The 26360-nt window shown below is 28.2% G+C and overlaps 1 protein-coding gene across 6 annotated transcripts in view; it reads right to left on the reverse strand.

Annotated features, from left to right (window-relative positions):
• Positions 1–18024: 18024 nt before the first annotated feature.
• The window catches only part of LOC105843081 (probable serine/threonine-protein kinase nek2), a 31768-nt gene continuing 23432 nt past the window's right edge, over positions 18025–26360 (reverse strand). For 2 of the 6 annotated variants that reach the window (XM_065793753.1, XM_065793752.1), the window contains exons 9-10: positions 19361–19383; positions 18025–18463 (exon numbers count right to left, since the gene is read on the reverse strand). In XM_065793753.1, the coding sequence (XP_065649825.1) occupies positions 18442–18463; positions 19361–19383 (45 nt within the window). In that variant the 3' untranslated portion in view covers positions 18025–18441. The remainder of the gene's footprint in view (positions 18464–19360; positions 19384–26360) is intronic. The other 4 variants (XM_065793751.1, XM_065793750.1, XM_065793755.1 and 1 more) reach the window with 3 other exon arrangements.

The following is a 26360-nucleotide window of genomic DNA, read 5'->3' on the forward strand; positions in this document are numbered from 1 at the left end:
AAAAGTTCGTATATATATAAATGTATGTATTTGAAAAGTAAAAATGCGACTTGACGCATCAGTATTAGTCCAGTATACCTTCAATATAATTGGCAAATAAATTTTTCAATATAGTTCTTTTAATGGTTTTAGTCTTTAAATGGTAAACCATACAAGGCTGGCGCGAGTAGATATCAAGTGTTAAAGTAGGTATCAAGGTTACGGGTCTTGTCGACAAAAAAAAAAGAAAATGTCCTCAAATTCTCTAACATGCCAACATGTCCAATTTTGACAACTGCATCAAAAAAAAGGTTCCAATTTGCCGACTGAAGGTACAAAAAGGTCGCAATTTGCCGACTAAAAGTGTAAATATTCATTGAATGAGGGGATGGGGTGTCACACACCCACAAACCTCTTTGCGCCCGCCTAATAACCGTAATATGGTGATATTTATATCTTCAAATATATTTACAAGAATATCTTTAAATGTTTTAAAATGAAAGCCATCTAAAGCCATTAGAAAGTAAAAATAAACAGTTCTTTAAACTTTGAAAATTTTTTGCTTGTTGCAATGCAATTTTTATTATTTGATAACATTATTTATGAAAATATTTTCACTATTAATTACACTTAATACACAGCGTTAATTATTAAATACTAAATTAGTGTTAAATATTAAAAACACTATTGATTGTTAAAATAAAAAAAAGAAAACAGAAAAAAAAATTATTAAGTAGGATAGTGTTTCAAAATAATCATAAATATTAATAAATAAATAATGAAAGTTAAAAGTTTAAAAAAAGATTGCCGCGTGAATACTTTTTATGCAAATAAATAATTTTTATTTATGCATAAATTAAAAAAAAACACATGCCTAAATTTAAAAAACTACGCATGTCTGGTAAAATATTGTCCAACGATTAGCTAGTGACATTCGTAACTATAAAGACAGCGGTTTGGCTCGAGGATTCAAAGAAACGGTTAGGCGCTGTGTTTACCCAAATTTAGGGATAGCAACAGTTTTTTTTAGATGTTTTATGTTATTTTTGTGTTGTAATAATAGTAATACTAATAATGCTTTAGAAAAACTATACAGTTAGGGCTGTTTTTTTTTTTAAGATCGTTTTAAAAATGCTATTTGGATTCAATCAAATTTTTTTCTTCTTCAAAACAATTCACGTATCAGCATAGTGGGCGCAATAAGGATAATAAATATGGGTAGCAATTTTATATTATTAGTTTTACTACTTTAAGTATATTATAATATATACTAAATTCGTTTTTATTAAAATATTTTTCTAATAGTTATCGAATGCTAATAGAAACCAGTAACTTTTTCGCTTTAACGTTTTTGCTTTAACGACCCTGAACCTTAAATATGCGAGACATTAAATGATACGTAAATTTTATAATTTATAAATTTATTTTTTGGAAACAAGTGATTCCATTTTAGAAGCTTTGCTCCATTAGAAATTGAACGCTTCGTTCCAACAGAAATTGAACGTTTAAACAGAAAGTAAACACTTGAGTATTGACTTGAATTAGGTCCATAGCTTTACTTTCCAACTTGAAATAGGTTATCCGATTCAAATCATTTGTTCCAAAAACCTCGAGTTTACTTTTCAAAACGTCGATGTTGTACTGCGAATGTTTTTGTGTACCGTCGCTTTAAACTGCTCAGTAGAGCGGTTATTTAACGCATTAAACTGGATCAAGAGCGCTGCACATTCAACAATTGGACAGGATAATTTGTCGGCACTTTGAATCCTACACATTGAAATCGAAATGCAAAACAAAATTGACAGTGAGAGTCTTATTGATTGTTTTGTTGAAACCAAATGTCGTCGAAAGGTGTTTTAAAGCTTAACGTTGTTAAATTGATTTTTCGTACTTTGCGGTTGTCCAGGTGATATTCTAATTATTAAATCGAATTAAGGTGGCTACCCACTATTTAAATAAAATCTTTAAATGAACCCTTTTATTCCCCCATATTTAAACATTTCAATTGCATTGGAATCAAATAAGACAAAAAAATACGATAAATTTATAATTTAAATATTACGTCATTAATTATGCGCATAATTAACTCAAAAATAGCATATTTTCTTACAAGGATAACTAGTTGCAGAGTTTTCCAAATTAAGTGAAACTTTTCAAAAACCTTGCTTCTTATATGAACTGTGTGCTGAGTCAAAAATAAAACTGATATTTTTATTTAATTCTCTGAAATTTACAATTTAGTATAAATCCCTAAAAATTGGCCCCATTGACCCAAATTTTAATTTGAATCGGATACCATAGTATATATATTTTTGACTCAGCACATTCATATAACTAAGTTTTATCACTGTAAAAAATTTCAAAGAAAAATATTGAACAAAACCGAAGATATCTTTGTTTAAAGGTAGAAAATCTTTAAATGGAGAAAAACGCATTGGAAAAAAAAAAATTCAAAAATAAAAAGCTACAAATTCAAATATGGTCTGATTTTAGTACTTTTGACCAATGCCATTTAGCTCGGGAATAACTTTTTTAGACTTTTAATAGTGGGTAGCCACCTTAAAGAAATATGAAGCAATACAAAAAAAAAATGTTTATTTTTATTGTGCATTTTTCTAGATACTTTATAACTTATTGGCACACTATAATAAACACTATAATCTACACTATATACACTATAATCTACACGATAAACACTATAATCTACATTATAAATACTATAATCTACACTATAATAAAGTTAAAAAGACGACAAGACCATTATGATCTTCTTAGCGATACCTTTAAGATACTATTTTCAATAATAGTAGTATTTATTTTATAAATTATACTAATTTATATTTACTCTCATTATATTGTAAAAACGAACTAAGAAATGTAAACTAAAAAATTAAAAACAAAGCTTATCAGTTTGAGCATTTTTAGTTTCTTATTTGACAAATAGTTTAGGTATTAAACTTGGTTTTATACACGTAAACAAAGATAGACGATCACAAAACATTTTTTGGCCGTAGTTATTTGTTGAAACGTACCACACAGGTCAGTGATTTTCACAAACAACGGCATCTTTTTTATTTGACATATTTTCAGTTGATATATCTGATAGACACGTTTTTTTTTCCTCCCGGTTTTCGAAGTTTAATGTTAGTTTTATTAATTAGGAGATTGGGTAGGATAAGAGGTACCAGTTTGTTGCATAAAAGCCATTCATTTACTTTATTTAATTTTTCATTTAATTACTTTAAAAAATGTTTTGATATTTTTATAAAAATAAAAAGGATTTGAGTTGTCTGCAAATAAAATAAGACTTAAAAGTCTTGATGTCAAAGATTAATCATTTATGTATAATAAGAAAAGTAAACGCTTTAACAAAATTAAGAAAAAGTTTATGAGCGGTTTTAGCATCACGTGATTGAAGAACAAAATCCCAATTAACGTTGTTGATTAGAAGGTCGCAAAATTATGGTGTTTTTATTGATTTGTTGCTTGAGTATATTTTTGAGAAGGTACTATTCAGAGTTATGCTGTTTGTATCAGGAAATTTTAAAAAAATCTGTAAAATCTTTATTATAGCTGTACTTAATCAGTTATTTAAAAAAAATAAAGTTATAGATTAGAGTAGAAGAACCTTTTGTGATGCTTGTTGCTTTGATTATTATTGGATTGAGATTATTTTGTAAAAGAGTTGGGGAGAGTGGTACTGAATGGACCACATAATTCATCTTTTTTATAAAAACAACTTTTTCTCATATTGTCAACAACTATGGCGGATATATTAATTCAGAAGTCAAGATTAATATCTTAACTAACTGTCCTTAAAAGTTGTAAACCATTGCACTAACAGAACATAGTTAAAATGTGCGATAAATGTGACCCATACCAAATTGTTTAGTGGTCCATTCAGTACTGTTTATTGTACTGAATGGACCACAAAATATTTCTTTTTTATAGAAAAAGATTAATATCTATATCGTCAATAACTATGGCAGATGTATTAATTCAGAAGACAAGAATAATATCTTAACTAACTATCCTAGTATATTGTTTACTATATTCAAAGTTGTAAACCATTGCGCATAGCAAGATACATTATGCAAAACAATTAGGGTGATAAATGGAGTTTAAAAACAAGAAAACAGTATGTTGAGGCATTATTGATATCTCTGAACTAATTAATACAATTTTAGACCGATGTCTCGATCAGATAGTCAAATTAAAACAATCACAAACATATTGGCTGGCATTATCAGTACTTGTGCAAGCTTTATGTGCCCAGCTCGCATACTGTCTGAAACGGTACCACACTTTGTTGTCACGACTCATTTCTCTACATATAGCACACAAATCATAATTTGATGTAATACCTCCGCAAATATTTAAACAATATTTAACACCATTATCATTTTTTTCAACAAGAATATCATCAGCATCATCATTATTATATGGAAACTTTAGAGATTTTGAGTTACTTGATTTCTTTCTTGGTTTCCTTTGACGTTTATTTTTAGGATCTTTTTGTTTTTTAGAAATTTTTTGTTTTTTAAACTTTGATGAAGTTGTTGATTTTGAAGAGCCTCTTTAATCGGAGTATCAGTTAGAATCGAAGAGGAGAGGTTTTTGTGAGTACCTTTGGATTTTTCGAAACGAGCTTTTGCAGAAGGATAAGGGGGTATACTTTCCACATTCAGGGTATTGTTAACATTTTTGTTGACTTTAATATTTCTATTTATTTCTACTGAAACTGGGTTGATGTTTAGTGCTTCAAGATCTGGTTTATTAATTTCTACTGAAACTGGATTGAGCTTGAGTGTTTCAGGATTGGGTCTGTTTGTAATCTGAGATAAAAAAAATCCTCATCCTTCCAATGATCAGGTTGAAATTGACTTTTTCCAGATGCTGAAAAACCACTAATGATGTTAACTGGCATTGATACTTTTGCCTGAGCCTTTCCAGAAATTTCTGCAATGTCATAGATTGAAACAGTTTTTCCTGGATGTGATACCAACCAGCTATCAATTTAACGGTTATAATGACGTTTGAAATGTCCATACAATGTTATATCTAGTGGTTGCAGTTTGTGTGATGTATGGGGTGGGATTGTTAAAATACAAGTCAATGAAGTTAATTGACATATGTGTCTCATGATTATCTAGTATCAACAGCACAGGGTTTGCCTTAGGTGGTCGAACATTTTTTATAAAATGTTTAAACCACTCCATAAAGGTTGATTCCACCATCCATCCAGATTTTTTTGCAGCTCCGACAGCACCGGGAATTGAATTTTGCAGAAAAAAATCTTTAAAATGGACATGCGGAAATATGTAGAATGGTGCTATTGATGGTTCACTTGCATTTACTCCATTGCACATTGTTACAAAGATACCTCGTTCTGTAATTGTAAAAGAAGCAACTTGCCTCTCTCCTCTCTTGGCTAAAACATGCTCTGGCACTTGTACAGGAGTAACACCAGTCTCATCAACGTTCCATATATCATTCGATAAAAACTTGTATTTAATGAAAAGACTATGCAGATTATTATAAAATGGATCTACATTATACTTGTTGAATGCTGACATTCGACCAATGAATATATATATATATATATATATATATATATATATATATATATATATATATATATATATATATATATATATATATATATATATATATATATATATATATATATATATATATATATATATATATATATATATATACTTTAGTGATTTAAATAGAACAAGTAATTTACAAAATTTTATTCTTGGTTTTATTAGATCTATATTTATTTTTTATATTGTAAAAACTACTGATAATGATAATTGTCATTGTTTTTAACAAAGTATAAATAACATTTCAGATATACTATATTATATAGTATCTAGCATATAACTTATCGTGCATTTTATATGCCATACAACATATCTAGCATGTAACATTTTTTATATATAGTATATGTAATAAATGTTATATGCTAGATTTGTTATTATAAGTAATAACAACTTCAATAATTTAATATATCGTAATAATATTACGACATATTCAATTATTGAAATAATGAAATAAACTACAAAATAATAATTATTAATTAAATATGTAAATAATTAGTCTGCTTAACTTAATATTATATTGAATAATTGAACTTAAGCCTTAAGCTTTCGTTAACAAAAGTTTATTAGATATTTTGGTTTATTTCCTAATTCACACTTCCATAGTTCATATAGATGAAGTAACTCGTGTATTTTATTTTAGTAAGTAACATACTGAAGCGTGATAAATACTTTGCAGAAAAATAAACCGGTCCATTCAGTTCAACCAATGGTGGTTCATCCAGTACACTAAACAACATGCACATGTTACCCATATAATCACAGCAATCAGTCAATCATATTCTAATGTTATACAAAGTAAAAAATATATATTTATAATATTATTATTAACCATAGTTAACTTTACCTTAAAAATATAGTGTAAATTGAAATAAACTGAAAAGATAAAAAATTTGTCTTTTGTCTTGTAAAAAATAAAAAATACAAATATTAATGCATTATTACGAATAAAGTTAAAGCAAAAATAATAAAGAAACTTTGAGTATACAAAAGTTATATGCATTTAAAAAAAATCAATTATCAGCTTGTTAAGTTCTTAATTTTCTAATGGTCTATTCAGTACAAAGTTCATTCAGTACCACTCTCCCCTATTTACAAAACCCTTAACACTTATAATTTGACACATGGTTCAAAAGATTTATATTTAGGTCATTGACGAAGTAAACATGCTTTTGTATTTTACAAAGTTTCGTTAAAAAAGTGCGTAGGCAAGTTTTAAAATTTTTTAAATTACCAACTGGTTCTCTATAAGTAAGATTAACAATTATGGTTTTAGAATTTTGGAAAATATTTTTAATGCACAATGACTTCAACCTTTTTTATTAACACTGAGGTCATTACGTGGTAAAGAAACACTTCCATCAGTGTGTGACCAAGTTTCGTGGTCGGTTTATTTATAATTTAAACGTAAACTGTTAATTCAAATTATAAATTATGTTGGTCACAATTATACCAGGCCTCTGTAATACTAATATTTTCCAATATTGGCGCAATATTGTTTACCACTATTAGCGCAATATCGCATATCTTGGTTTGATATCGACCAAGATAAGTAAGGTACGGGGGGGGGGGATAGAACTATATAAAAAAAATCTTTTTTATATAGTTTTTGTTTGAATATTACTCTTTTTCTGTCATACTCTTATACTTATACTTATGTATATTACTCTTTAATTTTAAATTTTAATCTTTAATCTTAATAAACTACTTTAACCAGTGTAACTATGAGATGACGTCATATATTGTAACTCGGTTTAAAATTTGCGCGGCACAACTTAATTGAATCACTTTTAAATAATACAGGTAGAATTCCCTTGAAAACTACGCAAATTTTCAAAATGGAGTACATCCGTAACAGGTTAACTATTTGTGATTTTTTTTTTGTGATTTGAAAATACCTATTATAGGGTTTTTCTTCCCTGGAAGTCGTTATCCTTTTCTTGCCATATTTAGTGAGAATTAGCAGAGTGAATTTTCTGATTTTTTCAAAGATTCCCCTTAAAAACTACAAGGAACATAATTGTATTTATATGGATGAAAAATTTCTGAAAATTCTAAATTTTTTTCTTATTATATCAGAAATCAGTGTAGTATGATATATAAGGAGGCTTGTTATCTAAGTCCAACAAAAAATAGCATATTAGTTAGTAAAGTCCCTTAAAAACTTCACTATTTCCCCCTTAAATACTACATTACATTATGTAAAATATGCCTCCACAAGCTCACTTAGAATACCCAGGAATTGAGTGAATGTTTATACTGATCTTCTTTAACTAAGAAATCTCTAATCAAGTATGTATATTCTTTATTTTTAGTGTTTAAATAAAATAATAGTATAGGAAAACCGCAATTTAATTTTAAGATTTCTACTGGTAGAAAAAGAAGTAGAACAAAGACAAAGCCAAAAACTCATGCTGAAGCAACAGTCTACAGAAAGGACATAAGAGCTAAAGAAAATCAAGTATTGAAGGTAGTAGGTTGGTGCACAGAAAATAAAAAACGAGGCAGTATTAAAAACAGGAAAGTTTCCTTTAAATAAAGATCGGGGTACAATAGACAGAAGATTAGAGGGCAAAGCTAGGAGTGTAAACAAGGAACACTCTGCCTGATACTACTGGAGTCACACAACTACTAGACCAAGCACCAAATCAAAAGCTCCATCGATATTATAATAATACGCGAGATAAAATCTTTTCCACTTTAATTAATCAAGACAACAAATAATAAAAAAACCAATAATAAGACAAAAAATTGACAAAGATTCATGAATATCCCAGGAACAATGTGGAACAATTGGGCATCCGCTACCAATATCGTAGCAGCTGCTAAGAGAGTTGGTATGAGTAAGAATGGTTTAAATGTTGATGATATGCAACAGGATAAATTTGAACAAACAGCTCACCTTATTGAAAAAACTGATGATGTTTCTCTACAATCTTCTACTGCTAAGAAAACAAGTGTAACCTCTAAAGACAACAGGATAAATTAAAACAAACAGACCCTTGGAAACAACTTCAAGATCACAATCCATTGTCGTTTAAACAAAAGGAAGGTATGGTTTTTTATTGGAAATCAATGAATGAAATGTCACAACCATTCATTGAGGGACCATATGAGAAAAGCCTCAATTTAGCAGAAGTACTTGGTTAACTTTCAGTAAACCGGGTTGAACCCAAGGAGGTTAATCAAACAAAAACAACAAGGGTCACTAATGTGCATGAGTCTATGGAGGCTCAAGATGTGCTTTCAAAAGTGGCTTCTCTTGAAGGATAAAAACAGAAAAAAAAATCGTGATTCAGAGGAAAAAAAGAAACATAAGCTCCAAGAAAAAGAACTGTTTTATCGTTACAAACTGCAATGCTCTTGTGTAGAAGAATGTCTTGCAAAATCTTTAAAAGAGTGTTCGCAATACCATTCTATTCTTAAATCTGTATGCACTAAAATGGCTTGTCGCATTGATAACAAAAAGCCGACAATGATTCTACCTGCATCAGCAGCATCATCTCCTAATTCTTAAAAAAAATACTCTGTTTTGGTTTTAAATCTTAATGATTCAGAGATGTTTTTTTATATGAAATGTTTGTTTATTAATTGTCTTTTTTTCAAAATATTTTATGCTATTCATATTTTTTTTTGTCATTTAATAGATAGTTATTGCTGTTATTAAAGCTGTTATTGTATTAAATCTATACTTTTGTCATTACTTTTTCGTATTTCCTATTATTCAAAATATACATTGCTATTGTATAAAAAGCTAGATTTCCTACTTTAAAGCTAGTGACCCCTTTAAAATTATATCCATCGCACTGCAAAAAAAAAATACAAAATAAACATCTTTAAGTGTTTGTAAATTAGTTAAATTAACATTGGTAGATTAGAACAAGTTTAACATAAGATAATTGCAAACTTAAAATTAAATTATTAAACAGTAGGAGGGCATAATGCATAAGTTGAACCATTTTTATAACTAAAAATTTGATTTGCGTTCTCTTTTTGAGGATTTGTAGAAGAGGTAAATTTTTTATTAATTTATCATCTAGAATGTTTAGAGATACTGATTCAATCATTGTTTCATAATTTCATTGACATTAGTGGAACCCAGAGCTGAAAGCTTGTACGTGTAATGTTTAAGTGGTTATGTGTTTTTAAGGGAATTCTACATGTACATTAAAAATATAAAAGCGAAAAGGAATTTATAGGAATTTCTAAATTCTAAATTCTTTTTTTTAATTACTTACCATTACAACACATTTTTTTTTCATTTTTTTACTTTTCATTTAGTTTTTTATTAATGACGCAATATAATATCTTATTATTAATTTGATATTAGTAATGCTTGCTTCAAATATATTCAAAGTGACATAATAAACTGAACATTAGGTATAGCTTCTCTAAAATTCTTTTAAACAATTATCTCTACAATTAATTTAAAATTAATTTACAATTAATTTACAATTAATCTCAGTTAATTTTATTGTTTTTTATAATTTTGAAAGAATAATTTACGTAATACAAACCTGTTAAATTAATATAATAGTTGTTTTAATAGAAACCAGTGTTTTTATTCAGCAGGTAACAGCAATTAATTTGAGTATATTGAATGGTTAAGTAAAGTTTTTGATCAAATGTTATTGACTTAAACAACACTTTCAACAAATTACTTTCGAAATCAGTAGTTTTAAACAGTTTTGTAATATTATTTTAATATCAGTTTACAATTTAAAAAAAAAAGTTATGATTGTTGCCATAGTTATTATGATATTTTCAAAACGCGATGAAGAGAAAAAATCCTTTTCGGTTGCAGAGTAGTTTAGATTCATTCCTTATAGCATCAAAGAAAGAATTTTGTTGAAATACCTTTAACTAGTTTTACTGCTTCTATTAAGGATACTAAAAAAACGAATGAACTTAAAACCGCATCAGCACTACCACCGGAAATAAGTATTAGAATTGCTTTTCAACATGTTGAACATGAGAAATCAGAACTGCAAGACAAAGATATAAACGGAGAAAGGCAGAAATGGAATGATATCTCATATGGCATAGTTATGTCTGTTTCAGAAAATGAACAGATTTTAAGTGAGCCTCTACCTAACTCTGCATCCTCTAAGATTAGCCAAGCATGTTTAAGTCAGATTTCAAATGCTGGGTTTATCAATGACATTGGAAACTTTGTCATTACAACTATTGATGATATAACTTTATAAAATCTGTTTGAATTGCCATGGAAACCACCATCACCCCACTACAAAATGCCGCATTCAGCTTACATTAAGAAAAAATAATCGAGAAAAGCGATATCTTAATCATCCTCATCTGGAAAAATACGAATGGTTACGAATGGTTAGTATATTCAGATAGAAAAAAGGGACTATACTGTAAATATTGTGCACTATTTTTATACCACCGGACTGCGGGATCTCACAAACAAGTTGCACTTCAGAAGTTAGTTAAGCAACCATTACAGGTGTTTGCTAAACTGTTTGGCAAGGACGGAGATCTAACAAGTCACGAAAGAGCAACATATCACAAGGAAGCTTTTAAACCAGGAAAGTGTTTTTTAAAATACTATAATAAACCAGCAATGGGTATTGTAAATAGAGTAAATACTCAACGGCTTCAACAGGTTTTAGAAAATCGTCAACAATTGACACCTATTGTTAAAACAGTTATACTTTTAGGAAGGCAAAATATTCCTTTTAGAAGCCACATAGATGATGGCAGCTTATTAGACATAGATAATGACCATTCTGATGTAAAAACAAATGAAGGTAATTTTTAAGAGTTGCTAAAATTTAGAGTAAACTGTGGCGATTTAAAAATCATTTGAAAACAGCTAGAGCTTCTGCAACATACATTAGCAAAACTACTCAAAATGCTTTAATTGAATGCTGTGGAGAAGAAATATGTGAACAAATTGTATGTTATAATACATCAATTTACAATGAGCCTATTCTTGACGGCAAAGTTATTGGTCAATCGATTATAAACATGTTTGAAAAAAAGTTACACCTTTCTTTAAGAAAATGTGTCGGTGTAGGAACAGATGGTTGTAGTGTTATGTCGTCATTGCAAAAAGGAGCGGTATTTAAAACTCAACAAGTTGCATCAAATGCTGTTTGGTGTCCATGTTATATTCATGCTTTAAATTTAATTTTTGAGAGTTGCTAAAATTTAGAGTAAACTGTGGCGATTTAAAAATCATTTGAAAACAGCTAGAGCTTCTGCAACATACATTAGCAAAACTACTCAAAATGCTTTAATTGAATGCTGTGGAGAAGAAATATGTGAACAATTAAAATACTATTTTTCTATCTGTCTGTTATCTTATCTAGTTAAATTCAACTCATCTTTTACATACTCTAACTACAATTTTTATATAATCACAGAACCACAACAATTCACATGAAAACCCGTATAAACACTATAAACACGTTGCTGGGACACTGAAAAGCTTGTAAACATAACTTTAAACTTTGAATACCCAATTTAGAATCCAAAACTATAATGACCATAAACGTTTTTTATGGTAACGGATCAACAATTTGTTTGATTATTTAATATATTTATCTCTGACCAAACTAAAGGCAATCTTTATCAAATATCAGTTAAAGCTGGTATCCTATGAATATTATTATTTTAAGACAAATTAAGTTTACGTTTACTCAAGAACATGTCAGTACTTAAAATCAAATTAGCCACTGCATCCTTTTTAATACCTTCTGAGGTTATACCTTATTTTTTTAATAACAAGGTTTTTTACTCTAACGGCAATTTAACAGCATAAAAAACTAACGGCAATTTAACAGCATGTACCCAGATTCTTTTATACCGTTATTTATAGCTTATATATTCACGAATACGAAGAAGTTGTTTGAGACAAAACAATTTTGGCGTTACAATGGTGTTATATTCGCTGTCATATTATGCTGTTATATTATGGTGTTATATTTAAAGATGTTTGCTGTTGCGTTTGTTGTTATATTTACTGATGGTTTTGCATTTATACTTGTTGTTATATATGATGTCACACGTGACAGCAAATATATCAACAAAATACCATTGCAATGATTTCACATTTTGACATATTTAAATCAGAAGTTTTGAAACTGAATCATTAGTTTCTAAAGCAGTAGCACGAGCTGGTAAAAGTAAAAAAAAAATGAAAATGAGTTAATTTTAAAGAAAACTCTGAAGTAGTTAATGCCATCAGCTGTAATTATTTTGAATATTATACATTGTTTTCATACAGCTACTCATAAAAAAAAAAAAATTGAGAAAAATCAATTATAGTATTAAAAATCATGTACACTGCTCAAATAGATCATTAAAAGCAACTAGCACAATAATCTTTTGAAGTATTTATTTATTTCTGAAAAAATACTTTTTCTATTGATTTTTACAAAGTTCGATTATCTAAATAACATATTTTCCAATGTTTTATTTTTTTTCCTTTTTTTACCAATATAATGCCAGAATACCATCTTAACAAAAGCCCTGAATTTCACGTCGAATTAACTAAAACTTTTTTCGCTTTTAATGTTTAAAAAAAATGTAGGCGTTAGGGAAAAGGGGGTTAATTTTGTAATAATTAATGCGTACGTACGCAGAAGGGGAAGGGGATTGTTAAAAGCATACAGGTGCGTACAAAAGGGAGGGGGTCTTAAATCAATGGTTTTACGTAAGTACTTTTTAGTTTCCTCCAAAATTAAAAGAAAAAAATACACCATGTTTTTTCATTAAAATTCATTAAAAAATATTTGTTTTAAATAATTAAATTAAAATTTTTTAAATAAAGGAAAGGAGATGGGGAGGGGTTAATTTTGTAATAATTTTCCTATTAATTATAAGTTTAGTAGAATTTTTAGAAAAGCTTTTAAAAAAATTTAAAAAAAGGTTTTTTAAATTATTAAAAAGTTAAAGGTTTACAGAAAAAAAAAATTGCTTTTACAAAATAAATTGTTTCGCTAAATAAAAAGAAGTAAAAAAGGGCAAAACTCAAACAGCTACAGATTGATATAATTTGTTATATTACACCAAGCTCGGATCCATTTACTTGAGGGGGATATTTTAAGTATATATATATATACATTTTTTTTGATTTTGTTGATCCAAACAATCTTGCAAAGTAGCGGAGAAATCAGGGCCGTCTCGAACGAGGGGTGTAAGGGGTGTCCCAACCCCCACCCCCAAAGATTTTATATATAAATTTGAGTTGACGAGTTTTGAAGTATAGTTGGCAAAAAGCACATATGACACCCCCCATGAGAGACCTCTTCGGGAAGACCCTAGGAGAGATTTTTAAGTTAAATGACTTGTGAGCAGGAAAGCCCACAAACCATAAAATTTTATGAGTTGATTTTTGTATGATTACTATCTTAGTCTATGTACTTATGAAACTACCCCATATATTGATATCTCAACGGTCCGATTTGTAATTTGCAGCACACAATTTTATTAAAATTTCACATTATTCTTTTTTTTTTTTTTTTTTAATTTCATTTTATTTTGCTGTTTATATAAGTTACAATTCCCTTTCACAAATATATTTACAAATATTAAATATTTATAAATATAATTACAAATGCATAAATAATAAACAGATAGGAGCTCAAAGAAGATATGGATGGCAAGATACCATCCTAACCTTTTCATAGAGCCCCTACAGATCATAACAATAATAGTAATATATGGTTAATAAATCAGGTAGAAATTTTAGGAGAAAAAAAAAAAGAAATAGTAAAAAAGAATATATAATATTTAAGAGTAAAAATAGAGAAAAAAGATGTATCAGTTAAAAGTACAAACACCCTCAATTAGTCAAAAAAGAAGATATAATATTGAAAAAGTGAAAAATTTTTATTGAAAATATATATATATATATATATATATATATATATATATATATATATATATATATATATATATATATATATATATATATATATATATATATATATATATATATATATATATATTGATACAAATAGTAAAGAAGAAGATATAATATTAATAGATTCTAAAAGTCACAAAAGGTCATAAAAAGAAGATATTTAAATACAAATTTCCAATTAAATATATGATATCATATTCAACATAAAGATTACATTTAGTATTTAAAAATACAAACAGTTAAATAATCAGATATAATGCTTAAAAAACAATTTTTTGTACACAAAAATAAAAATTAATCCGTAAGATTTAAAACGTAAGTTTTTGTTTGACACTGAAATGAATTAAAAGATTTTGCCATATTTAAATTGCCTTTCAGAAAAGAGTTCCATAGCTTGGGACCTCTATAAGTTATACTATATTCTGTGTATTTGTTTACTTTTTTAGGTAATTTATATGAGTTACTTTGATTTATTCTTAAGAAGTACTTCTCACTTAGATTTTTGTTAAATTTACTTATAAAAATTTCAGGAGTTAGATTATTGGTATATTTATACATAAAGATTAGGTGTTGGTAAATATTTATCATATATTGTTCATACATGTTGATATATGTTCATCATTTTCATATCCATCATTAAAGGTTTAGTGTGGTCCCCCTTTTTTGGTTGTATATAATTCTACAAGCATGTTTTTGTAAGGAAAGAATTTTTTTAAGTTTTGTTGGTTGACAACTTGCCCACGTAATATTTGCAAAAGTAATGTAACAATGGATTAAGCTAAAGTATATGAGCTTTAGACTATGTGAATTTATGTATGGACGAGTTCGATACATAATACTAATGATTCTACTAATTTTTGACTGTATATATTTTATATGTGGAAGCCATGATAAATGATCATCCGCAATAACTCCTAAAAACTTTAGAGTATCTTGTTTTTTAATTTGTTTATAATTTATAATAAGTTTTGGCAGTTTTAGAGGAAGGTTTTCTTCTTGTGTTTTTTTATGAAACAAGGTATATTGTGTTTTTTCAACGTTAAGAGAAAAGTTTATTTGACCTGAACCAATCATTTACTTTTTCTAATTCAATGTTCCTGTTAGCATAAAGTTGATTAATATTGCAGTTAGATAAAAATAGATTTGTATCGTCTGCAAACATGATAGCATTTAGTTTTACTGATGCATTATTAAAATCATTAACATAAATTAAAAATAAGAACGGTCCTATGATCGGTCCTTGAGGCACTTCACACAGAAAATTCAGTATTCTGGATTTCTTGTTTTGAACATATTGTTTTCTATTAGATAACTTATTATCGAATGATATAGTTTATTGCATACCCCGTACCATTTTAGTTTTTCTAACAGAATAAAGTGATCAACGGTGTCGAATGCCTTAAGTAAACTTATCATTTTCAAAACCATCAGTTATTTGGTCGACTAATTCAATAATGGCATGTTCTGGTGAATGTTTTTTTGAAATCCGAATTGTTTTGGATTAAATAGATTATTTTTTGTAAAAAAATATTCTATTATAAACTTCACGTTCGAAGATTTTTGAGAAAACAGACAGTACCGATATGGGTCTATAGTTTGATACGTCGGTGTGATCATTATTTTTATAAATTGGGTATACTCTTGCAAGCTTAAGTATATCAGGAAATAGTCCTTGATCTAAAGATAGGTTGACTATTTAGAACAAAGGTTTTGTAATGCTTTTTTTGTTAGATATAAGGATATTACTGGGAATTTCATTAAATCCTGGAGATTTATTTTTTATTAAAGAAAAATAAGCTGCGTCAAATTCAAGAAAAGTTAAACTATCATACATTGTTTCATCTGTTGATTTTTTTAGATATGTCTTAAATGACGTAGAAATTGGATTAATTTTGTTTGCGAGACTATTCCAAACATTTGTAAAGTATTTATTAAACTCGTTAGATATTTTATAAGGACAAAATATATGTGATTTATTAATATTAATTCTTTGAGGTAATACTGAACTTTTTGTTTGACTTCGGCCCATTATGTCGTTAATTAATGACCATGTTTTTTTAACATCAAACTTGAATTGCTAATTTGTTTATTATAATACATCTTTTTTGTTTTTTTTAAGAAGATGTTCATAAAAACTCTTATAACTTTTCTCATTCTCTGTACTTTTATTTTTTAAGAATTTGTTGTATAGTTTTTTTTTTTAGAACACTTTAAAAGTATTTTATTCATCCAAGGGTTATTAAGTGCTTTTGTTTTAACTTGTATTTCTTCATATGGACAAGCTTCGTCGAATATCGCTAAAAATTTAGCTAAAAAAATACTAAAAGCTTCGTTTGAGTTATGACAATTATAGACATAATTCCAATTTTCTAAATTTAATTTATTCGATAGTTTATTTGTATTATTGATGGTTAAGTTACGTTTTTTTAAGTTTGTAAACTTTAGCTGAGTATCCATTATTTTTTTTTAATAATAATGTAGATCGGGAAATGATCGCTTATATCTGTTTTAAAAATGCCTGACTAAAATGACGTTTCTAAATAATTGTTAATAAGTATATTATCAATTGCTGTTTTTGAGGTTTTATTCACTCGAGTAGGTTTATTGATTACTGGCAAGACATTGCATCTAAACAACATTTCAAAAAACGATTTAGTTTTTGAAAAGTTGTGGTAATTCAGAGCGTTTAAATTTATATCACCGGTTATACATAACTGTTTATTTTCTTTATTCATTTTCAAAACACAGTTTTCAATAAAATTTTGAAACAATCTGATTTCTCCACATGGTGGACGCTAAACACATCCAATTATAGTATTTTTATTTTTGTTATTAATTATTTCAATAAAAAGACTTTCATAGTTTCTTTTACTAAGCATAATTGTTTTTTTATGTTAAATATATATTTTTCAAGTAAATAAAAAAGATATAATGAATACATCATGTTTTGATCCTTAAAGTTATAAGGATCAAAATATGATGTATTCATTAAATTCATTTCAGTTTCTTTAACAATATTTAAATTATCTTCAGAAAAGTTAAGAAAATCCTTAAAAGAATCAAAATTTAAATTTTTAAAATCTTCATTAGCAAAAACATTTTCAGCCATTTTTAAAAATTAAAAATAAAAGATAAAACAAGAGCTTATTCAAGAACTCATATAATAATATTACTTATCTTTAAATAGTCGGCAAAATTTCAACTACATCTTTATTTTTTTGCTTAAAATCGTGAACTATTAATTTATTATATAGAACTTTTGCATAATAGCCATTTAGTCTATGAGTTTTTGCTTGTGCAAAAAGTTAAATTCTCTTAAATAGTCTTTCTAATTTGCTTTAGTTTTCAAACAGTTTTCTTTTAGTTTTCTTTGCTAAAATATAAATTTACAAAAAAAAATTCTTTCTAAAATACCTAACAATTTCAGTATATTTTTTTTCTTTCAGTATATATTTTATTTTCTTTCTACCCCCTCCCCTTAGCTTCATAGCTCCGCAAAAGGTATCAGAGGTACAGTCTTAAATGAAGGTTAATAATAAAAACTTTTATAACAAAAAATATTATTTAAAATAAGAATAACTTCTTAATATTCAGACGAGATATTTAACAAATAAAATAAAAAAGCTTATAAATGCGAAAAAAAAGTTTAACTGCTTTAGCGCTTATTTCTTTCTTCATTTAGAACAAATTTAAAAAGGAGAGGTAAGTATTGAATATACTCATCGTCAGCTAATTCATCTACCAGTGTTTTCCACATTGGAGAAGTCTGAAACTGTCGCAAGCAATTTAAAATTTTTTCAGCTTTTGTTCCCAATGTTTTGAATATTTCAGCAACATCTTGGGCTACTGGTATTTTTGTATACGTGGTTGTGTGCACGGTTGAAATGTTTGTTCTTTGTTTCATTGGGATGTTATCTGATGTTTGACTGGATTGATTAGCTTGACTTTCTTTGATAGTTACTAAAAACGTTTCATCTGTGACCTAGATTATTTTATTTACAAAACATAATATTTTAAAGAAATAAAACAAAAGTTTTAAAGTTTTTGTTTTTTAGATTTTTTTTTTGTTTGAATATATTTTAAAAATTCTGTAACTTTTCATCTAAAAAAGTGTCACACAACCAAAGATGTAAAATGTGTTTGAGTCTTAATCCAAATAAAATCTCCAATAGAAAGAATTGTCCTTTCCTATGCTTGAAAAAGGAGCTTTGAGTAAAAACATTTTGAAAATGTAAAAAAAATGTGTCACATAAAATTGTTTATAAGTATATAAAGTATAGGGAACAGTTGCTTTTAAAACTAAAAATAAATATACTTAGTTCAAGTAGATTCAACTATTGGTTAATAGTAGACCAATAGCTTTAGCAAGATTAACTATTAGTTAACCTGTTAATCTAGCTAATTGGTATCTTGATAGTAATTAGAGATTACTTTTGTTCCCATTTTTCATCTTTTTTATAAATTTATAATCAAAGTTTTTTTGGAGTCAAGCTGTTGTATTTATTCATAAAAATTAAATGTTAGGAAAGATTAGTTTCATATATATTCATTATTTGTCTTTTACTAATGGTTTTGCGTGTTGATTTTTTTTGGGGGGAAAAATGATTTTTTTTGTGTGGGAAAAATTAAAGATTTCTTACCCATTCAACACTACAATAGTTTTATTAACTATAATATATATATATATATATATATATATATATATAATAGTATAAATGATTAGTATAAACTTTTAATACACATTTTATTTAAAATGTTTTTTGTATGTAATCCACAGAGCTTTTAAAAGTTAGTCCAAATAATCTTATTTGATTGTTAAAATTTAAATGTTCGTTAAAAATTATTCGAAGTGTTTTTATTTAAAATAAAAGCAACCTACACTGTCCTCCAGAAAATCAGCAACTAAATAAAAAAAAAAAAGTTTTTTCTACTTGGATTACTAATTACAGCATTTTTTTAAAAATACGCTCTAAATGAAAAAAATGGTTAATATTATATATAAGAAAAAAGATTTGTACATAATAAAACTACTTGAAAATGAATAAACGTGTTTTTTTGCTTAAATTGGTATTTTAATGCAAAAATATCACGATAACTATATTGATTCATAATACCATTTATTCTGTAGCTAGGTCTGACTCCACTAACTCAACTAAAACCAGATAAACAACATCAAACCATTGCACCTTTTCCACCACCATGCTTAATTATTCCACTTGTGTATTTGGGATCTAAGCGTTTACCTTCAGACATACATACCTTTAAATTGCCATCAGGACCTTTCAAATTGTACTTTGATTCGTCGCTTCACAAAACTCTATTTCAATCATTTATAGTCCAGTCTATGAGCATTTGCAAAATCAATTCTAGCTTTTTGATTCTTCTGAGAAATGAAAGGATTTTAAAGCTCAAAAGTTCTAAATGTTGTAACCGTCGACAAAATGCATTTTGAGACACGGAAAGGTTAAGTTTTTTAATGATAACATAAGCACTGTTGAAAGGATTCTATATAATCTGACGAATAATTTTTCTGTCGGTGAAACGACATGTTTTGCATGGTCTTCCACCTTTACCCAGTGGGCACGTGACATAAAAAAGATGCCTTTTAAACATCTTTTGAATGTTTAAAAGATGTTTAAAAGGCATCTTTTAAACATTCAAAGGGCACCGGACCAAAAAAAGACGTCTTTTTTTGGTCCGGTGCCCACTGGGTATAATCTGTTTCTAAAAGACTGCCTTTAATAAATTGCTTGATTATTCGACATACAATTGACTTGTTAGTGGAATACTTTGTTGCAATTTCCTATAAAATCTTTTACAATACGTTCTCGAAAAGCTAAATAATAATTGTTTCCTGCCATAATAAAATCCAAAACAGAATAAATACGCGATCTCAAATTAATATTGTAATGATTCCAACACTCTCTGGACAAAAATTAGTCGATTCTTATTGGAGTATTATTGATTGATGGCGGGTAAAGGGGGTAAGGGAGTTACCCCCTCCTCCTCCCTCCCCTAAGAAATGTCAAAGAAAAAAATATTATTGAAAAATTTATAAAAGAAATAACAAAATACAAAAAATCATTCTGCAGCTAACTATTTACTTTTTTTTTTTTTGCAAAACTATAACTATTTCATAGCATTACAAAAAAAATCTATTGTCGCATTTTTAAGATTTTTACGGGGCGACTGAATAAGTGCGAATTTCATAACTGCAAATCTGCATAAGTGCGACTGGCATAAGTGCGAACTTGCATAAGTGCGAACTGGCACAAGCGCGAACTGGCATAAGTGCGAATCACTTGCAAAAACTGGCATAAGTGCGAACTAGCAAAAGCGCGAACTGGCATAAGTGCGAACTGGCATAAGTGCGAAACAATTGCAAAAACTGGCATAAGTGCGAACTGGCACAAGCGCGAACTGGCATAAGTGCGCCGAAAGAATTTGTAAACATTGGCATAAGTGCGAACTGGCATAAGTGCGAACTGGCATAAGTGCGAACCAATTGCAAAAACTGGCATAAGTGCGAACTGGTTTAAGTGCGAACTGGCATATGTGCGAATCAATTGCAAAAACTGGCATAAGTGCGAACTGGCACAAGCGCGAACTGGCATAAGTGCGCCGAAAGAATTTGCAAACATTGGCATAAGTGCGAACTGGCATAAGTGCGAACCAATTGCAAAAACTTATGCCAGTTTTTGCAATTGGTTCGCACTTATGCCAGTTCGCACTTATGCCAGTTCGCACTTATGCCAATGTTTGCAAATTCTTTCGGCGCACTTATGCCAGTTCGCGCTTGTGCCAGTTCGCACTTATGCCAGTCTTTGCAACTGCTTCGCACTTATGCAGATTCGCAGTTATGAAATTCGCACTTATTCAGCCTCCTCATTTTTACTATAACTAAGAAAAACGATGAAAGTGTCTAAACGTTTTAATGTTATCATTTTAATGTTATCATCATTTATTCTATTATATAATTAAATAACAATAAAATCCATCGTTCCATTTTGAAAAATTTTAAAAACTGTTTTTAAAAACATTCGAAAAAAAATATATAGATTTGGTTTTAATGGTAAATTTTTTTAAATTTAATTTTAATTTGTAGTATAATTTATATACGCGATGCCGTTTTTGGTAGTTAAAATTTCAATAAAAAAGTATTTATTTTTCAACAATTGATGTTGTAACACTTCAATTTGTAATACACTTATATACACTTTAAATTGCATTAACATAAGGTACGAAGAATTTTTTTTTTTAATAGTAACTGAATGAATTTGTTTTGAATTAGTTTCTTATTTAGAAAAAAAAAGTGTGTTTATTACTTTTAAAAAAAAATAAATGACCAATGATTTTTACTATTTTAAATGAAATTATTTTTATTAGCTACAATGACCAACAGGGTAAAAAGGGCAAGCTCTTTAGATGACTATTTTGTCAAAAGAACAAAAACTCTACAAATACAGGACCATGTTGGTCCTATCGCTTTGCCTTTATCTTCGGTGTCATCATCCAAACGATTTAATTGTGCTTTTATTGGCGGGGCTGAAATAATCAAATTACAATGAAACTCTTTTTTCTCAAGAAACTTATTGAAAGATGAAATGAAGGACAATGTATGGAAGCTGCTTATTTTACAAGTAAAACGCAGAAATTATTAAAGAAGATTCAGAACCCACGACAAAAGAGGATAGCTGATTGCCTATAGACATTGGGGCATTTTTAACAAGTCAGGTAAACGTCAACTGAACAAGATAAATACCGAATATTGAAATGCAATTGGTTTCCTGGTCCAAATTATAAATATCCATATTCTGTGCATTTAAAGAAGGGTAAGAATGTTAGTTGCTTTTTGTCCGAGAAACATATACATAAATTTCCGTTGATAATGATTTCAGAATGCCTTTTTGGAATTTTTTGTAAGTATTGCTTTCTTTTTACAAAAGTTGGGGGAATACACAGTCAAGTGCATACTAGGGGAATACACAGTCAAGTGCATATTAGGGGGAATACACAGTCAAGTGTATATTAGGGGGAATACACAGTCAAGTGTATATTAGGGGGAATACATAGTCAAGTGTATTTACTTAAGCTAGTTACTTTACCTCTGAAAAGTTATTCAAAGCTTTTGGGTAAGGATGGAGACTTACAATTACATGATTGCAATGCGTATCACAAAGTTGCTATGTTGGCAACATTAGATTTCATCAGAACATATTCGTTCGCCTACAAATGTAAGTAATTTAGTTAACGAAGAAAGTCTTAAGCAGGCTAAAAAAAATAGAGAACGATTAAAGCCTATAATCAAAACTAAAATATTTCTTGCTCAACAGAATATTGCTCTGCGAGGTCATCGCAATGATGGGCAGATCTTTGAATTAAATCAAAACTCTTCAGTAAATAATGATGGCAATCTTTGAGAATTGCTTCGCTTTCGAGTGAGCGCTGGGGACAATATTTTAAAAAACCGTTTAAATAACTGTAATTCTAAAGCAACATACGTAAGTAAAAGTATTCAAAATGAAATAATTGAACTATGCGCTCAACAAATTCAGGATTTAATTCAAACAAAAATTTTTAAAGGAAAATTATATAGCGTTATATTTGATGAAACAACGGATACAAGTCATAGTTCTCAAATGACATTCGTAATAAAATATATCGTTTTAATACCTGTGAAATCCGTGAAGATTTTATTGGTTTCGTAAACTACCATGCTGAAAATTTTTCTGATTTTACTTATGAACCTGTATTAACTAGAGAATTACTGGCAAACGTAGTTGCAAACACATTGACAAAATTTGGCTTCAATTTAAAGGATTGTGTTGGTATAAGTGCTGATGGATGCAGCCTTATGTTAGGTAAAAAAAAAACGAAAATTACAGAAGATTCTATCAAACACAATGAAAAGTCCATCTTTCAACCATGCTTTAAACATATCAATTTCAGGATGTTTGTCTGTGCGAGCTGCAAGAAATATAATTGGCACAATGAAAGAATTTACATCATTTTTTAAAGCGTCGCCTAGGAGAAGTATATATATATTTTTCCTCAGTATATATATATATATATATATATATATATATATATATATATATATATATATATATATATATATATATATATATATATACATATATATATATATATATATATATATATATATATATATATATATATATATATATATATATATATATATATATATATATATATATATATATATATATACATATGCCAAAACTATTCTTAAACATACCATAAAGATATTAAATAAAAGACGACAGAAAGAAGAAAACTTTAATGCTATATGACTGCATCAAAGTTACTAGAAGATTTAGGTTCAAAAATAAAGATTCCACGCATTACAGGAAAACAAACTAATCGCGCAAACCTCAATACCAATTATCCTCTAACTTACTATAGAGTCAATGTTTATTTACCGTTACTTGATAGCATACTTCTAGATTTACAGTTCAGATTTTCTGATGAAACCTTGAACTCTTTTGAATTAAATGTAGCAATACCTAGAAATTTATTAAATAAAACAAAGACACTTTAACAGCATCCATAACTAATATACTGAGTTTTATGAAAGGGCTGCCCAACATAAATACTGTTGATGAGAATGTCCAACTAATGAAATTTTTTTCAGAGTTTGAATTTTGGGAGCTAAAATGAAAAGACGCAATCAAATAGCAACAAGGCCTACCTGAATGTGCGCTAGAAGCATACAAGCAACAAGACCTACCTGAATGTGCACTAAAATTGTTTATTTTTTTTGTCGGTCAAATTACCCCATCCCCTTCCCTAGGACAATGACCTGGATTCGCCACTGTTAATGATTACAGCACTACAATTCCTTTGGATATTATTTCCACACGAAGGAATTCTTGTGCGGATGATTTTTCGTGAGTTTTTTAGAGTAGTTATAAAATGTTTTGGAAACATTTTTTGCATTAAAGTACCAATAGAAGCAAAAAAACACATATATAATCATTTTCAAGTAATAAAAAAAAAATTACTGTAATTAGTAATAAAAGTAGACAAAAAATTTTATTTCATTTGGTTGGTAATGTTATGGACGACAGTGTATTTATTATAATTTTGCCTTTGGTTAATTCAGGTAGTTTAAATGGTTCATTAATGGTTTTTAAATAGATTATATTTAATTTTATTAAAAAAAAGAACCATGCCGTTGACATAATTACATATACTTTTGATAGATCTAAAAAAATTCCCAGCGTGTAATTATTGTTTTCGTAATTGGCTGACAAGATATATTATTGCATGATCCTTGAAATAAGTTTTTTGAAAACTGTTCATGATAGAGAGCATTATTTTTTTCAGTTTTTACAACCCCCACTGTTTTTTTTTTTTTTCGAGGGTGGAGGGGGGGGGGGGGGGTAGCGAAAATTTTGCATGATCATAACTTGCGTATAATTTTTTTTTTATAATCTTTTTGAATGAAATATAAAACCTGTTATTGAATTTAAATTTAGTATAAAATAGCTAAGTTGAACTTTATTACATCACTGTCCTCACGTTTGGGCAGGGGGCCAAACGTTTTAGGGTTTTTGTTCCCAGACCTTCACCATTGAAATTTTTTGCAAAGCATCCTCGTTTGGCAAAGGTATTAATATATTTACGTTCGGAGTTTGGACAGTGCGTGAAAATGTCTTATCTAAAACATAAAAAAATTCTGTAGGTACCCCCTGGGCAGAGCTCATTAGGGAGAACCTTCAAAATTACTTTTTTAACATGCTGTTGCTATTTATACTAGAAAATCAATGCTAAAATATTTATTGAAAAATATTTGTTTGTTCTTTAGATATTGAACTTCAAAGCTTTACAAATATTTTAGAATTATTACCAAACGGTGTCAATTTTCAAACTTGAAATTAGAATAATAACCCATACTTTCCCATTCCCATTTACTTTCCAGTGATTTCTTTTTTATTTTATTTTTATTATTTTTCTTTTTGAAGCTGTGTTCTTGAGAGTCTTAAAAAAGAGTCTAACAACTGTAAATGTTAAATTTTACCAGCTGTTTTTCGCTAAATTTTTTAAGCTTATTTTTAAAATCGATCACTGAATTAACATTGACAACTTCACTGTCCAAACGATTCCAATTTTCAACTATACGGTTCGTGAAGAAATGATATCTCAGCAAAAAGTTTTAAACATACTGCATTCTCAACCTTTGATTGTGTCCTCCAGTTAGTCAACCCTGGTTCACAATGCCGATTTCATTATTTTGTATTAAAAAAGGATAAAAAATTATATGCCTTAAAAAATACGCAAAAGTTGATATTTTGTTTATTTCAATCTTCATTTTTGTCAAACCATTTAGTATTCAATAATTTATTTTTAAATTATAAATCTTCATCTTATCTAATAATGTTAAGGGTTAGGGTTAGACGAGGAGGAAAAAAGGTGTCTAAAAACTTTACAAAAAGCGTGACGTAATTTATGATCAGCCCCTTGCAAAATCTAAACAGTTATTAAATAAATTTTACAAGTTTTTGATGTGGCAGTTAAAAGGACTATGCTTAAGTTTCTCTTTAACAATTTATTAAAACTTTACTCAAAACATAGGACTGATTCTATATTCACGTTATGGTAGTCTATAATTTTTTTTTATTTAGTGAAGTACCTCCAAATAAAAAATACTCATAAGAAAGTAACTTCTTAGAAGCTGTTCATAAATTACGTCACACTGTACAAGGATGGGGAAGGGGGATGTATAGGTTTTGCAACATTTTGTGACAAAAAAGGGAAGGGTTCAAAAAGCGCAAAAAATGATAAAATACCAAAAAATAAGTTTTATTTAAAGTTTTAAACTAGCCAATAAACAATAATCAGGTTAAATACCCATT

The sequence above is a fragment of the Hydra vulgaris genome, chromosome 03 (genome assembly GCF_038396675.1).
Source record: "Hydra vulgaris chromosome 03, alternate assembly HydraT2T_AEP".
Taxonomy (NCBI): domain Eukaryota; kingdom Metazoa; phylum Cnidaria; class Hydrozoa; order Anthoathecata; family Hydridae; genus Hydra; species Hydra vulgaris.